This window comes from Branchiostoma floridae, chromosome 4 (assembly GCF_000003815.2).
Source record: "Branchiostoma floridae strain S238N-H82 chromosome 4, Bfl_VNyyK, whole genome shotgun sequence".
NCBI classification, from domain to species: domain Eukaryota; kingdom Metazoa; phylum Chordata; class Leptocardii; order Amphioxiformes; family Branchiostomatidae; genus Branchiostoma; species Branchiostoma floridae.
Window position 1 is genome coordinate 2,968,669 of NC_049982.1, and position 16,082 is coordinate 2,984,750.

General features: G+C 45.8%; 2 protein-coding genes across 6 annotated transcripts in view; both read left to right on the top strand.

Moving 5' to 3' along the window:
- LOC118414482 overlaps positions 1–16,082 on the top strand; it is a 119,428-nt gene that overhangs the window by 68,739 nt on the left and 34,607 nt on the right. For all 5 annotated transcript variants that reach the window (XM_035818545.1, XM_035818544.1, XM_035818543.1 and 2 more), the window contains 5 exons: positions 4,408–4,570; positions 4,771–4,821; positions 5,090–5,536; positions 6,056–6,109; positions 6,424–6,754. In XM_035818545.1, coding sequence (XP_035674438.1) covers positions 4,408–4,570; positions 4,771–4,821; positions 5,090–5,536; positions 6,056–6,109; positions 6,424–6,754 — 1,046 coding nt within the window. The remainder of the gene's footprint in view (positions 1–4,407; positions 4,571–4,770; positions 4,822–5,089; positions 5,537–6,055; positions 6,110–6,423; positions 6,755–16,082) is intronic.
- Positions 11–16,082, top strand: part of LOC118413013 — a 711,153-nt gene continuing 695,081 nt past the window's right edge. The window contains exon 1 of the mRNA XM_035816130.1: positions 11–102. The gene's annotated coding sequence lies outside the window, so the exon portion shown is untranslated. The remainder of the gene's footprint in view (positions 103–16,082) is intronic.

Below are 16,082 nucleotides of genomic sequence, written 5' to 3' on the forward strand. Positions count from 1 at the left end.
CTGCCGACGCCTACCGAACCTACAAGAAGTACGGACCCTACACAACTTGCAAGAAAGACGGAGAAGGGGGAGCCTGGGGAAATGAGGTTTACCTCATCTCAGGTATCGTGCCTTGTATGTGGAATAAGATCGTTCCTTTTTCGCGTGATATCTCATTCGAGTTCCAAAGAGAGATGTGACGCTGTAATCTCGTTTTAAATTGATTACCACGATATTCTAATCATCCCCCTGTTTCATGAAAATCATCTATTGCCTTTATGACTGAACTGGTCTTTGCGTCTTTCAGATGCGCTTAGCCCCAGAAAAGGTGGTGACAAAGGAGGTGAGTCGCTCATTCGCCAGCTATTTTAAGAAATAGATAATGTCTGTAACATAAAATTTTCTGTATTCTCCTACATACCATTTTCAGTGTTTACATAAATTCCCATGCTTTCTTTTTTTTTTTAGAAAGGGACGTAATGCATACATAATTGTGTAAAGGGCCGGTTACACATAGCCGAACATGGTTACATCCCTGTCACATTATCCACGATCTTCGGGCGTATCGATGGAAGATCGGCCATACATGATATCGACAGAGGGTTGCGCGTATTTTTCACCTGAAAACCGTCCCAGTCACATATAAGCAATACTTTGTACCTTGTACAATTGTTGTGCAATAAGTTATCATTAAAAGCGAGGCTCGGGCGATTGCTGCAGAATTGTCGTCCTATCGATTTTCGCCAAATGTGACAGAGGTATTAGAAGATACTTGGCAAGAACGTAGGAATAAATATGGTGTAAATGTTTCATTTCCGCATTTTAAAGGGGGCCTTTATGTTAACTTAAGACGACAGTTCAGTCACGACCAAAATAAAGAAAAGCACAGAATGGTAGATATCTTACGACATTGCAACGTTATCATGCCAATGAAAAGATTAAACTTTCTTTTGCTTCTTTTTTTATTAAACTTTATGCTTCCTAATCACCCATTTCGACCTGGAAAGAATGCAATGATGTACCATCCTTTGTGTCTGTGGTGATGAAGCTTGATTAAACAGAAGTGTTGAACATTTCCTCACAGGTGGAGAGGTTGAAAAGGTCCAAGGTCCGAAGTACATCAGCCTGGGTTGCTGGAAAGACGCCGGCAATCGCGCCATCGCCACTCTAGAGGGCACAGACGCACGGCTGGACGGGAGTTACCCCGCCCGTGCTGACGCCATCGAGAAGTGCTACCAGGTACACACATCGTTGTTTTATTTATAAGAAAGATACAAGTGGTCTTCTGTTTGTTTATTCTCATAAAGGGTAAAATGTCGCACCGTGACGATATGAAGGTAAAAACGCCACACAATACTGTATACTGGTAAATTGTCTGCCTCAAAACAAGCAACTGCCAGATATCTCGACATGGAAAATACAATCGGTAGAGACTGATGAAAGAAAAAAAAGGTTTTACAAAGTCATTTATTGATGTTCATATAATTGAGACTAATGTGTCCATACAGGTGGCCAAGTCCCGCGGGTTCTCCGTGTTTGCTGTCCAAAATGGCGGCTGGTGTGCCGGCTCAGCTAATGCCCTTAGCACCTACCGGAAGTACGGGCGCTCGGCGGCATGTCAGAAGGATGGAGAAGGAGGAGCCTGGGCGAAACGAGTCTACCTGATCACAAGGTAGCTGGAACATCTTTTGGAATATAAGTATATCATTACACTTACATTTATACTTCGCCTCTAGTGGCGGCAACATCAGTGGTCTTCGCACCATTCCCCATGTTCCTTTGCGACGTTTTATCTTGCTAGTTGTGTGTTTCAATTCATTTTATGCATAAAGACACACAGAGACAAACACAAACTCAACGACATGCAATAAAAGAGTAAACTCTTCGATCTCTTTGGGTGACATATTAGTTCTTAACTAAAGCATGCACTTTTTTGACTTCAATTATTTCATATGTAACAAACAAACATAAAAGTGATACCCAAACACTTTTAATCTTATTCTTGTCGACCTTTCTTCTATTTGTTTCAGATGCTCCCGTAACTTTGCCTGCGGGTAAGTCATTTCAAATGTTTTGTTTTAAAAACGATTTTATATCAGCAATTTCTGTGCTTTCAGTCTCACAGCTTCCTTTATCCCATATAACACCCTTGTTTAATCTAACAATAACATTCACTTAACAGATGCCCTGTAGATTCCACCTTGCACGTAGTGTTATTGTTAATATCTGTACATGTTTCCACAGGCTACGTTCCCAAGCCGTACTTCAGTATCGGGTGTTGGAAGGACACCGGAAACCGCGCCATTCCTACTCTGGAGGGGAAAGACGCACGTTTGGACGGCAGCTATACCGCACGCGCCGACGCCATCGAAAAGTGCTACCAGGTGGCCAAGTCACGTGGTTTCCAAGTGTTTGCTGTCCAACATGGCGGCTGGTGTGCCGGATCGGCTAACGCCCTCAGCACCTACAAGAAGTACGGACCCTACACAACTTGCAAGGAAGACGGAGAAGGAGGAGCCTGGGGAAATGAAGTTTATCTCATCTCAGGTATCGTGTCTTCTGTCTGGTACTAGACCGTGTTTTTTGTATTACATCTCATTCTATTTCGAAGACGTTGTAATCCGGTGGGAAGTTTACTAAGACGGCATTTTAAACCAACCTTATCATATCATGAATTTGAATTTGTAGGTATCCTTGTCTATAATTGGAAAGTATCTATTTTGTCTTTCAGATGCTTTTACGCCAAGCAAAGAAGTCGAGAAAGGAGGTGAGTAGCCTCTGCTAGCTTAAAGTTTACATCACCTGAGACAACACAAGGTCTCAACATAACATGTTCTGATGATGTAGATATGCAATAAAATAAAACAGAATTCTTACCCACCCGATATTGTTGGCACAATGTCCAGAATTCTGTGGTCTCCACTTAGTATCTTCTGTGCTATACTCTTTCTAAATACGAAAGCAATAAATAATTGCAGACGTAAAAAAATGACACTTTTGCATTATAAATTCCTTCGAAAATCACAGTGATCATTTTCCTTGCCCTTTTTTTATTATTAAGGTTGACCTAACGGAATTGAACATTTCCTCACAGGTGGAGAGGTTGAAAAGGTCCAAGGTCCGAAGTACATCAGCCTGGGTTGCTGGAAAGACACCGGCAATCGCGCCATCGCCACTCTAGAGGGCACAGACGCACGGCTGGACGGGAGTTACCCCGCCCGTGCTGACGCCATCGAGAAGTGCTACCAGGTGCACACATCGTTGTTTTATTTATAAGAAAGATACAAGTGGTCTTCTGTTTTTTTATTCTCATAAAGGGTAAAATGTCTCACCGTGACGATATGAAGGTAAAAACGCCACACAATACTGTATACTGGTAAATTGTCTGCCTCAAAACAACCAACTGCCAGATATCTCGACATGGAAAATACAATCGGTAGAGACTGATGAAAGAAAAAAAAAAGTTTTACAAAGTCATATATTGATGTTCATATAATTGAGACAAATGTGTCCATACAGGTGGCCAAGTCCCGCGGGTTCTCCGTGTTTGCTGTCCAAAATGGCGGCTGGTGTGCCGGCTCCGCTACTGCCCTCAGCACCTACCGGAAGTACGGGCCCTCGGCGGCATGTGGGAAAGATGGAGAAGGAGGAGCCTGGGCGAACGAAGTCTACCTGATCACAGGTAAGGTGGAATATCCTTTGTAACATAAGTGCCATAACATTACACTTACATTTATATGTAGCTATACATCTTTAGGATTAACACTTAGCCTCTAACGGCAAGAACATCAGCGATGGTAGACTTCACACCATTACCCATGTTGCTTTGCGACGTTTTATCTTACTAGTCTTATGTTTCAATTCATTCTATGCATAAAAAGACACAAAGACAAACTAAAATGTGGACATGCGAAAAAAAGACGAAATCTTCGATCTCCTTGGATGACATAGTAGTTCTTTAATATAGCATGTACTTTTTTGACTTAGATTATTTGATAAATAACAAACAATCATAAAATGATAACTGAACACTTGTAAGCTTATCATTGTTGGACTTTCTTGTATTTGTTCCAGGCGCTCCCATAACTTTGCCTAAGGGTAAGTCATTTTAAATCTATTGTTTCATAAACGATTTTATATCAGCATTTTCTTTGCTTTGAGTCTCAGAGCTTCTTTTATCTAATATAACACTCATGGTTATAATAACAATAACGTTCACATAACAGATGCCTTGTCGACTTGACCCTGAACGTCGTGTTATTGTCAATATCTGTGTATGTTTCCCCAGGATTTGTTCCCAAGCCGTACTTCAGCATTGGCTGTTGGAAGGACACCGGAAACCGCGCCATTCCTACTCTGGAGGGGAAAGACGCACGTTTAGACGGCAGCTATACCGCACGCGCCGACGCCATCGAAAAGTGTTACCAGGTGGCCAAGTCACGTGGTTTCCAAGTTTTTGCTGTCCAACATGGCGGCTGGTGTGCCGGATCGGCTAACGCCCTCAGCACCTACAAGAAGTACGGACCCTACACAACTTGCAAGGAAGACGGGGAAGGGGGAGCCTGGGGAAATGAGGTTTATCTCATCTCAGGTATCGTGTCTTCTATGTCGTACCAGTTCATGTCTGCGTTCATTTTCCTTATGTTATGTCTAATTCAACATCGAAAAAGATATATCTTAGAATTCAATTCAAATCGCATGACGATAAAGATCATGTTATAAAACTTTCCCATGATAACATGAAAGCATGTTTAACCTTCCTAGCTATAAGATTGTAACTTCGTGTTTCAGATCTGCTAGGAGGCTCCGGCTTTTCCTCTGGAGGCTTTAGAGGAGGACCAGGTAGGCTGATACCTAGTTTTGCTGGAAATTTCTATTGAAAAAAAAAAACAAGCACAAAAAGTATTATTCGTAAATCAAGAGCAAAGGAGAGAAACCGCATCAAAAGAATGTATGAAACAGACTAAAATTACCTTTTCAATTATCCAGGGTACTTATTCGACTTAAAACATTCACGATACAAATGAGTTGAGGCTTCTTATATGCAATAATGTCATGGCACATTGTGGTACTCATTTGTAACTTTTCAATTCTAAACCACCCATCGCAGCTACCTGGTTGCGGCGGGACCCGTCCTGGGTTGTCAGTTCTGCCGGCACACCATGGAAGAACGGAGGAGTGACGTACGATGCGGCCAAGGCCTTGGATGGGAGCACTGGGACCTACTGGAACCCCCAGGAAACCTCACAAAACTACAACAACTGGTACATCGTGCTGGATCTCAAGGCGCCCTACACTCTCTCACAAATCGCCATAAACAACTTCGGAGACACCACGCACGACGTCAAAGCCTTCAAGCTGCAAAAGTCACAGAGCGGAGCACCGAACAGCTGGGAGGACGTCACATCCGTCAGTACCGTCCAGGGAGGCACGAACAGGCGGCAGGAGTTCGGCGGGTTCCAGGGAACAGCGCGGTACTGGAGGTTCGTCGTTACTCAGACCCACTCGGGATATCAGCCGTATCTGGTGGAAGTGGACTTCTCCGGAAGGCCGGAAGGTAAGATGACAATCCTACTTTTGTTCTACTCACAGATGTTAGTAGATTGCGAGTCGTCCATACTAGTCCACCTACATTATTTGAAAATTGCAAAACTTATTACGTCAAATGAATGTCGTTTGTATGCCCTTGTAGTTCCAATAAAAGCCTCAGCTACCTAGCACGCAAACGCAATGGCCATAGAATGCTTGGAACACGAGATTACAAAACCAGAAATTCTTTTCGTTTACCATAGAAGGCCCCAAAGGGGGTCGTTACCTAATTATTTCTTTATCTTGCCTAGCAACTTACCAACATCTAATTGGTGTGAATTTTTAAGAACTGTTCGAGTCGCACTGCCTACACAGAAACACACACGTGCGCACACTGAGAGTGAGAAAGAAATAGACTCTGAAATCAAAAGACAGAGAGTTATTATGCTCATAAATATGTGAACATGTTGGTTCAATGGCGAGATTCTGTGTTCGTGTGGCTTAGAAGGTAAAAGCTCTCGTTCAACTCGGGCTGAATCTGTTCCAGGTTCTGTAGGAGGAGAAGGAGGATCCCCGTGGGGAGGATTTGGGGGAGGAAGAGGTAAGGGAACATGCAGCATTACTTTAAATCATTATAAATATGACAACAACTGAACTTCGTAAGAAAGCAGCAAGAAAAATGCTGTCTATGCAGTCGCAAGGGTTGTGTGAAAACAATAGAAGGAGAAGGCTTTCAAAGCTTTAGGGAAACACGTAGATTCGTTTTGAACCGCTGCATGCAGAGAACAGGAAAAAGCCTAAAGCCTGTACTGACAACAATGCCTTATTTAAAATGAATAAGCCAGATTATAAGCAACCTAGTTCCTAGTTCTATATCTGTCTTAAGATTTCTGAATTCTGCCCATTCCTCTGTAGATGGCTGGTGGCTGCGGCGCGACCCGTCCTGGGTTGTCAGCTCTGCCGGCACACCATGGAAGAACGGAGGAGTGACGTACGATGCGGCCAAGGCCTTGGATGGAAAAGCTGGGACTTACTGGAACCCACAAGAAACTGAGCGCAACTCCAACAACTGGTACATTGTGCTGGACTTCAAGAAGCCCTACACTCTGTCCGGAATCTCCATGAACAACTTCGGAGACACCACGCACGATGTGCAAGCCTTCAAGCTGCAAAAGTCCCAGAGCGGGAAGCCCTACAAGTGGGAGGACGTCACATCCGTCAGTAACGTCCAAGCTGGGGTTCGCAGGCGGCAGGAGTTCGGCGGGTTCCAGGGAACAGCGCGGTACTGGAGGTTCGTCGTTACTCAGACCCACTCGGGATATCAGCCGTATCTGGTGGAAGTGGACTTCTACGGAAGGCCGGAAGGTAAGATGACAATCCTACTTTTGTTCTACTCACAGATGTTAGTAGATTGCGAGTCGTCCATACTAGTCCACCTACATTATTTGAAAATTGCAAAACTTATTACGTCAAATGAATGTCGTTTGTATGCCCTTGTAGTTCCAATAAAAGCCTCAGCTACCTAGCACGCAAACGCAATGGCCATAGAATGCTTGGAACACGAGATTACAAAACCAGAAATTCTTTTCGTTTACCATAGAAGGCCCCAAAGGGGGTCGTTACCTAATTATTTCTTTATCTTGCCTAGCAACTTACCAACATCTAATTGGTGTGAATTTTTAAGAACTGTTCGAGTCGCACTGCCTACACAGAAACACACACGTGCGCACACTGAGAGTGAGAAAGAAATAGACTCTGAAATCAAAAGACAGAGAGTTATTATGCTCATAAATATGTGAACATGTTGGTTCAATGGCGAGATTCAGTGTGTTCGTGTGGCTTAGAAGGTAAAAGCTCTCGTTCAACTCGGGCTGAATCTGTTCCAGGTTCTGTAGGAGGAGAAGGAGGATCCCCGTGGGGAGGATTTGGGGGAGGAAGAGGTAAGGGAACATGCAGCATTACTTTAAATCATTATAAATATGACAACAACTGAACTTCGTAAGAAAGCAGCAAGAAAAATGCTGTCTATGCAGTCGCAAGGGTTGTGTGAAAACAATAGAAGGAGAAGGCTTTCAAAGCTTTAGGGAAACACGTAGATTCGTTTTGAACCGCTGCATGCAGAGAACAGGAAAAAGCCTAAAGCCTGTACTGACAACAATGCCTTATTTAAAATGAATAAGCCAGATTATAAGCAACCTAGTTCCTAGTTCTATATCTGTCTTAAGATTTCTGAATTCTGCCCATTCCTCTGTAGATGGCTGGTGGCTGCGGCGCGACCCGTCCTGGGTTGTCAGCTCTGCCGGCACACCATGGAAGAACGGAGGAGTGACGTACGATGCGGCCAAGGCCTTGGATGGAAAAGCTGGGACTTACTGGAACCCACAAGAAACTGAGCGCAACTCCAACAACTGGTACATTGTGCTGGACTTCAAGAAGCCCTACACTCTGTCCGGAATCTCCATGAACAACTTCGGAGACACCACGCACGATGTGCAAGCCTTCAAGCTGCAAAAGTCCCAGAGCGGGAAGCCCTACAAGTGGGAGGACGTCACATCCGTCAGTAACGTCCAAGCTGGGGTTCGCAGGCGGCAGGAGTTCGGCGGGTTCCAGGGAACAGCGCGGTACTGGAGGTTCGTCGTTACTCAGACCCACTCGGGATATCAGCCGTATCTGGTGGAAGTGGACTTCTACGGAAGGCCGGAAGGTAAGATGACAATCCTACTTTTGTTCTACTCACAGATGTTAGTAGATTGCGAGTCGTCCATACTAGTCCACCTACATTATTTGAAAATTGCAAAACTTATTACGTCAAATGAATGTCGTTTGTATGCCCTTGTAGTTCCAATAAAAGCCTCAGCTACCTAGCACGCAAACGCAATGGCCATAGAATGCTTGGAACACGAGATTACAAAACCAGAAATTCTTTTCGTTTACCATAGAAGGCCCCAAAGGGGGTCGTTACCTAATTATTTCTTTATCTTGCCTAGCAACTTACCAACATCTAATTGGTGTGAATTTTTAAGAACTGTTCGAGTCGCACTGCCTACACAGAAACACACACGTGCGCACACTGAGAGTGAGAAAGAAATAGACTCTGAAATCAAAAGACAGAGAGTTATTATGCTCATAAATATGTGAACATGTTGGTTCAATGGCGAGATTCAGTGTGTTCGTGTGGCTTAGAAGGTAAAAGCTCTCGTTCAACTCGGGCTGAATCTGTTCCAGGTTCTGTAGGAGGAGAAGGAGGATCCCCGTGGGGAGGATTTGGGGGAGGAAGAGGTAAGGGAACATGCAGCATTACTTTAAATCATTATAAATATGACAACAACTGAACTTCGTAAGAAAGCAGCAAGAAAAATGCTGTCTATGCAGTCGCAAGGGTTGTGTGAAAACAATAGAAGGAGAAGGCTTTCAAAGCTTTAGGGAAACACGTAGATTCGTTTTGAACCGCTGCATGCAGAGAACAGGAAAAAGCCTAAAGCCTGTACTGACAACAATGCCTTATTTAAAATGAATAAGCCAGATTATAAGCAACCTAGTTCCTAGTTCTATATCTGTCTTAAGATTTCTGAATTCTGCCCATTCCTCTGTAGATGGCTGGTGGCTGCGGCGCGACCCGTCCTGGGTTGTCAGCTCTGCCGGCACACCATGGAAGAACGGAGGAGTGACGTACGATGCGGCCAAGGCCTTGGATGGAAAAGCTGGGACTTACTGGAACCCACAAGAAACTGAGCGCAACTCCAACAACTGGTACATTGTGCTGGACTTCAAGAAGCCCTACACTCTGTCCGGAATCTCCATGAACAACTTCGGAGACACCACGCACGACGTCAAAGCCTTCAAGCTGCAAAAGTCACAGAGCGGGAAGCCCTATAAGTGGGAGGACGTCACATCCGTCAGTAACGTCCAAGCTGGGGTTCGCAGGCGGCAGGAGTTCGGCGGGTTCCAGGGAACAGCGCGGTACTGGAGGTTCGTCGTTACTCAGACCCACTCGGGATATCAGCCGTATCTGGTGGAAGTGGACTTCTACGGAAGGCCGGAAGGTAAGAGGAGCATTGACAATTTGTCCTCAACGGTTGTTCTGTTTTACCCACAGCTGCCTCTGCATTACGTGTTGTATATAATAGTCCATAGTGTTTTTCTTCTTGCATCTATTCTTTACTGCTATTTCACAATTCCCCATGTGGGATGCTTACATTGGCACAAGTAATCAGCTAACAGAACCGCTAATTTCATAAAACAACCATGTGATTACAACTTTGAACTGACCAAAAGACTGTTGTCAGCATTTGTTTGTAGTTTCATTGTTTTAAGTAAGGTATGACTGTTTAAAACAAAGTTACATTGTTTGGTGTGAGTGTTTGGTTAATGGCGAATGCATTATCGGTGCCGCTGACATGGAGACCATGAATCTCTGGTTCTGTGAGTAAACATCTGGGATTGAATCTGTTTATAAGTATATACACTTCAGTCATACAAAAACAAACAAAAAACAAAAAACAAATAGCTTGACACCTGAAATTATAAAAACGCCATGCCCTTATTTAATATCTAACGTCTGAAACTTCATTTTTTTCGCAGGGTGGCAGCCGTGGAATGTAGAAGGTAAGCTATGATCTTTAAGCTTTTATCATGATAACGTTACTGCTGTGTATTTGTTAAAAAGGATTACGGTTAACAACCTTAGAATCAAACAACTAAATTATATGGCCTAACTGAATATGTGGATGAAATTTGCCAGAACATTTTGTCAATGTCCCTACAAATGCAGTACTAGCAACTCTTTCGATGCTTGTATTCGTGTGCCATGCATACCGGTATAGTAAGCAAAGACATGTATTTCAAGCCCTGAACAAAGTCTTCCAAAGCCAAAAGAGAAGATACAAATTAACACAAGGAAATAGCCATTTATGCCAAAAACACTTACTCAATCATCTGGATATGATTTTGGAAACTGACAAACGTTTCAGATAGCATCCACTACCTATCGTCAGTGACACTAAAGAGATCTTGTTGGAGAGCAGCTTTATAACCTAACTATAAAAAGAACAGATTTTATACCCTAACTAGTTGATGGGATATCTTATTACATGGATGTCTTACCTTCATCGACGTAAATAATCACTTGCCCGGTATATTTATTTTCTGTGTGTTCATTCATTTGTTTAACTTTCCTGACTACTCAGATGTAAAGGTAAAGGCGACCTTCGCTCAGCATCTTCTTTTGCACGCTCGCATCAGTTTCAGGATACCTAGAGGATGTCATCAAATTACCAAATGATATGGCCTAAATAAAAGGAAATGTGTTGCTCAATGTCTGAGACATCTTTCCTTGCCTAGGTGTCACGTGGGCACCTGTGGGAGGCGCCCTGAGGTTCGTCTCGATCTGACCCTGTCGGTACCCCATATTTAACACCTTTCCCCTCCTCCTGTGCCTAGGTATCACGTGGGCACCTGTGGGAGGCGCCCTGAGGTTCGTCTCCATCTGACCCTGTCGGTACCCCATATTTAACACCTTTCCCCTCCTCCTGTGCCTAGGTACCCATATTTAACACCTTTCCCCTCCTCCTGTGCCTAGGTACCACGTGGGCACCTGTGGGAGGCGCCCTGAGGTTCGTCTCCATCGGACCGTCCGGAGTTTGGGGCGTCACGGCAGCAGGGCAGATCAAGTACCGAACCGGGAGCTACGGGAACGCGGTCGGGACGGGGTCGGGCTGGGAAGCTGTGGAGGGAGACCTGATGCAGATCAGCGTGGGAGATGGAATCGTCTGGGGGGTCAACTCAGGGCACAACATCTGGATCAGGACAGGTAGGGCAAAGAAAATATACAATTCATTCCAAATTTACTATGAAGACATACATTTCGTTAATGCCTGCACTACAAGGTTATCCATAACCTTCACTTCCTTCAGTTTTACCTAGTGACTGCTAGTGAAGATTTTGCCTCCTCAAATGTTCCTTCTGGTTCTTGCCAGGAATGAGCTCCTCCAACCCGAAGGGGACGCGCTGGCAGCAGGTTGAGGGCGCCCTGAAGGTGGTCAGCTGTGGCGCCAGGAGTAACCAAGTTTGGGGAGTCAACAAAAACAACCAGGTTTGGAGACGGGAAGGAATCACACCGGACAATCTTAAAGGTACAGTTCAGATCAGTGAATTTGTTTTTTTTTCTTGCAGTGTTAATGCATAATCCTGCGCAGAGACATCCAACGGCGTCAACCAATCAGAGAACAGACCTTTCAGTTTTCAAAAGGAATGTTGCATATATAAGGATAAAGTCATTAATACTTATAAGCAGGACGGTCAGGAACTGATTGTGACGGTTGAGAAAGCAGAGTACAGACAAGAGGCGGTTTGCTGGCGCTGTTGAATGTCTCTGTGTTGGAGAATGTGTTTGTAGAACATGCCACTGAATCGGAGTTATCGGAGATCATAGATGTCTATGTGTTAGATTAATGTATGTACCATAACACCACCATAAGACAATAGCTGACTGTGGCCCACTTGTCTTGTTCTATTCGCAATCTTGATACATCAAATCAAACTCGAGTGTAACATTTTTATCAATGTTTCGATGTTTGGAATCTTGCGTGTAGTCTTAACGTTTTATAGTTAGTGTGACTTGACGTTAAGAGTAAAGCGTTTTAATGTTACTTACTTGTTTATTTGTTAAGGTTTCTTCAATCTTTTTTTTTAGTTTCGATGTAATTTGGTCAAACATGTTTGTGGTTTTTTATTGCCTGCAGGAACTACCTGGACGCAAGTGGACGGTGCTCTGAAGTATGTGTCAGTGGGCCAGGCGGGTGTCTGGGGAGTCAAGCCCGACAACTCCGTGGTGTACCGCACCGGGACGTGCGGGAACCCCGGCTCGACAGGGCAGGGCTGGAGGCCGGTGGGCGGGCAGGCCGTGAAGCAGCTGGCGGTGGGCATGGGCGTCATCTGGGCCGTCAGTCCCGACAACAACATCTGGATGCTACTGGGTAAATGTTAGAAACTAAGTAGTGAGAGATGGAATGATTATCATAACTGGCATGTGATTAAATGATAGGCAAGCCGTTGGTGAGTATGAGGCAATGGACCGATCCCAAATTCCCGCCCCCTGTTCGATCATAGTTTTATTTCGAACACCTCCGTCAAAAATAGCCATTTCTGTCCACTGGGGCAGTTTTTGACGGAGGTGTTCGAAATAGAATAGGGGGTTCTATTTGTTCGATATGGCGTCGACAGGATCGGTCCATTGATTGATTTGAGGAGTTCTAGATTTAAAGTTAAAACGCACGTGATGTCATCTATATGTGCCACTTTTTCACGGATTCTAACGTGTTTAGAAATGGGTCATTAACGTCATATCTTTCCTTCGTGTACCAGACATGAGCCCGGAAAACCCAACCGGAAGTGGCTGGAAGCAGATTCCAGGAAGCCTGAGCACCGTGTACGTCAGTTCCGCCAGTAATCAGGTCTGGGGAGTCAACTCTGGGGACCAGGTCTTCAGGAGGAGTGGCATCGTCGGAGGAGGAGGCTCTGAAGGAGAGGGCGTGGAAGGAGGAGATGCTGGGAAAGTAGATGTTGGTGGTGGCGTTGGAGGAGGCGTTGGAGGAGGTGTAGGAGGAGGTGTTGGAGGAGGTGTAGGAGGAGGAGATGCTGGAAAAGTAGATGTTGGAGGAGGCGTTGGAGGAGGCGTTGGAGTTGGAGGATCTGGTAGGAAAATGTTAATCTTAATCAGAATTTCACGAATACATCACTAACGCTGAAATCGGGAGCAAGTCAGAGTTAAGTCTTCAGTTTCCAAGGTTTATTGTGTTTCATGTCAGAACCTGCAGCTAACAAAGGAAGGCAGCTGTAATATGTCGGTAACACAAATATAGTTTTTAAAGATGCCCTCTCACTGCAATTGCGTCAAGCTTGCGTCACTGCGGGGTTCGAAAGATACTCAACGAATTTCAGAGATTTTTATTAATTTTTGTGTAATACTATTTTGTTGTCTTCTAAGTCATACATTTACGTATTACGCCATATCTAATTATGAAGAAAAAAATGGAGAACATAACAAAACAGTGATGCAGCGAACGAACCCCGCAGTGACGCAAGATTGACGCAAGTGCAGTGAGAGTTCACGTTATAGACATAGACGCGTGTAGAAATACTTCAGCCTCAGCCTTTATTCATGGTATTGTGTCCCATACACGACTATCATATTACACTACTTTATAATTTGACATGTCTGAATTGTCTTTCACAGGTGTAAAGCCACCGATTAAACAAGCACCGACACATTTCAAAGTGGTGGGCATCCCGAAGACGGTGGCAGAAGCGAAGGAGTACTGCAAGACGGACCAGAAGGGCCACCTGGCGGACGTGAAGAGTCCTGCACTGCTCAACTTCCTGATGAACCCCATCAATAAAGTCGGGAAAACTAAGAACTACTGGGTCGGGCTGCACGATGCCACGGTAAGGGGAAATCAAGAACTACTGGGTCGGGCTGCACGATGCCACGGTAAGGGAAAACTAAGAACTACTGGGTCGGGCTGCACGATGCCACGGTAAGGGAAAACTAAGAACTACTGGGTCGGGCTGCACGACGCCGCGGTAAGGGAAAAGTAAGAACTACTGGGTCGGGCTGCACGACGCCACGGTAAGGGAAAAGTAAGAACTACTGGGTCGGGCTGCACGATGCCACGGTAAGGGAAAACTAAAAACTACTGAGTCGTGCTGCACGACGCCACGGTAAGGCAAAACTAAGAACTACTGGGTCGGGCTGCACGATGCCACGGTAAGGGAAAACTAAGAACTACTGGGTCGGGCTGCACGACGCCACGGTAAGGGAAAACTAAGAACTACTGGGTCGGGCTGCACGATGCCACGGTAAGGGAAAACTAAGAACTACTGGGTCGGGCTGCACGACGCGACGGTAAGGGGAAATTAAGAACTACTGGGTCGGGCTGCACGATGTCACGGTAAGGGGAAATTAAGAACTACTGGGTCGGGCTGCACGATGCCACGGTAAGGGAAAACTAAGAACTACTGGGTCGAGCTGCACGACGCCACGGTAAGGGGAAATTAAGAACTACTGGGTCGGGCTGCACGACGCCACGGTAAGGGAAAACTAAGAACTACTGGGTCGGGCTGCACGATGCGACGGTAAGGGAAAACTAAGAACTACTGGGTCGGGCTGCACGACGCCACGGTAAGGGAAAACTAAGAATTACTGGGTCGGGCTGCACGACGCCACGGTAAGGGAAAACTAAGAATTACTGGGTCGGGCTGCACGACGCGACGGTAAGGGGAAATTAAGAACTACTGGGTCGGGCTGCACGATGCCACGGTAAGGGAAAACTAAAAACTACTGGGTCGGGCTGCACGATGCCACGGTAAGGGAAAACTAAGAACTACTGGGTCGGGATGCACGGCGCCACGGTAAGGGGAAATTAAGAACTACTGGGTCGGGCTGCACGATGCCACGGTAAGGGGAAATTAAGAATTACTGGGTCGGGCTGCACGACGCCACGGTAAGGGGAAATTAAGAATTACTGGGTCGGGCTGCACGACGCCACGGTAAGGGGAAACTAAGAACTACTGGGTCGGGCTGCACGACGCCATGGTAAGGGAAAACTAAGAACTACTGGGTCGGGCTGCACGACGCCACGGTAAGGGGAAAGTAAGAACTACTGGGTCGGGCTGCACGATACCACGGTAAGGGGAAATTAAGAATTACTGGGTCGGGCTGCACGATACCACGGTAAGGGGAAATCAAGAACTACTGGGTCGGGCTGCACGATGCCACGGTAAGGGAAAACTAAGAACTACTGGGTCGGGCTGCACGACGCCACGGTAAGGGAAAACTAAGAACTACTGGGTCGGGCTGCACGACGCCACGGTAAGGGGAAATCAAGAACTACTGGGTCGGGCTGCACGATGCTACGGTAAGGGGAAACTAAGAACTACTGGGTCGGGCTGCACGATACCACGGTAAGGGAAAACTAAGAACTACTGGGTCGGGCTGCACGATACCACGGTAAGGGGAAATCAAGAACTACTGGGTCGGGCTGCACGATGCTACGGTAAGGGGAAATCAAGAACTACTGGGTCGGGCTGCACGATACCACGGTAAGGGGAAATTAAGAATTACTGGGTCGGGCTGCACGATACCACGGTAAGGGGAAATCAAGAACTACTGGGTCGGGCTGCACGATGCCACGGTAAGGGGAAATCAAGAACTACTGGGTCGGGCTGCACGATGCCACGGTAAGGGGAAACTAAGAACTACTGGGTCGGGCTGCACGATGCTACGGTAAGGAAAAACTAAAAACTACTGGGTCAGGCTGCACGATGCCACGGTAAGGGGAAACTAAGAACTACTGGGTCGGGCTGCACGATACCACGGTAAGGGAAAACTAAGAACTACTGGGTCGGGCTGCACGATACCACGGTAAGGGAAAACTAAGAACTACTGGATCGGGATGCGTGCTGCCACGGTAAGGGAAAACTAAGAACTACTGGGTCGGGCTGCACGATGCCACGGTAAGGGGAAACTAAGAACTACTGGATCGGGATGCGTGCTGCCACGGTAAGGGAAAAGTAAG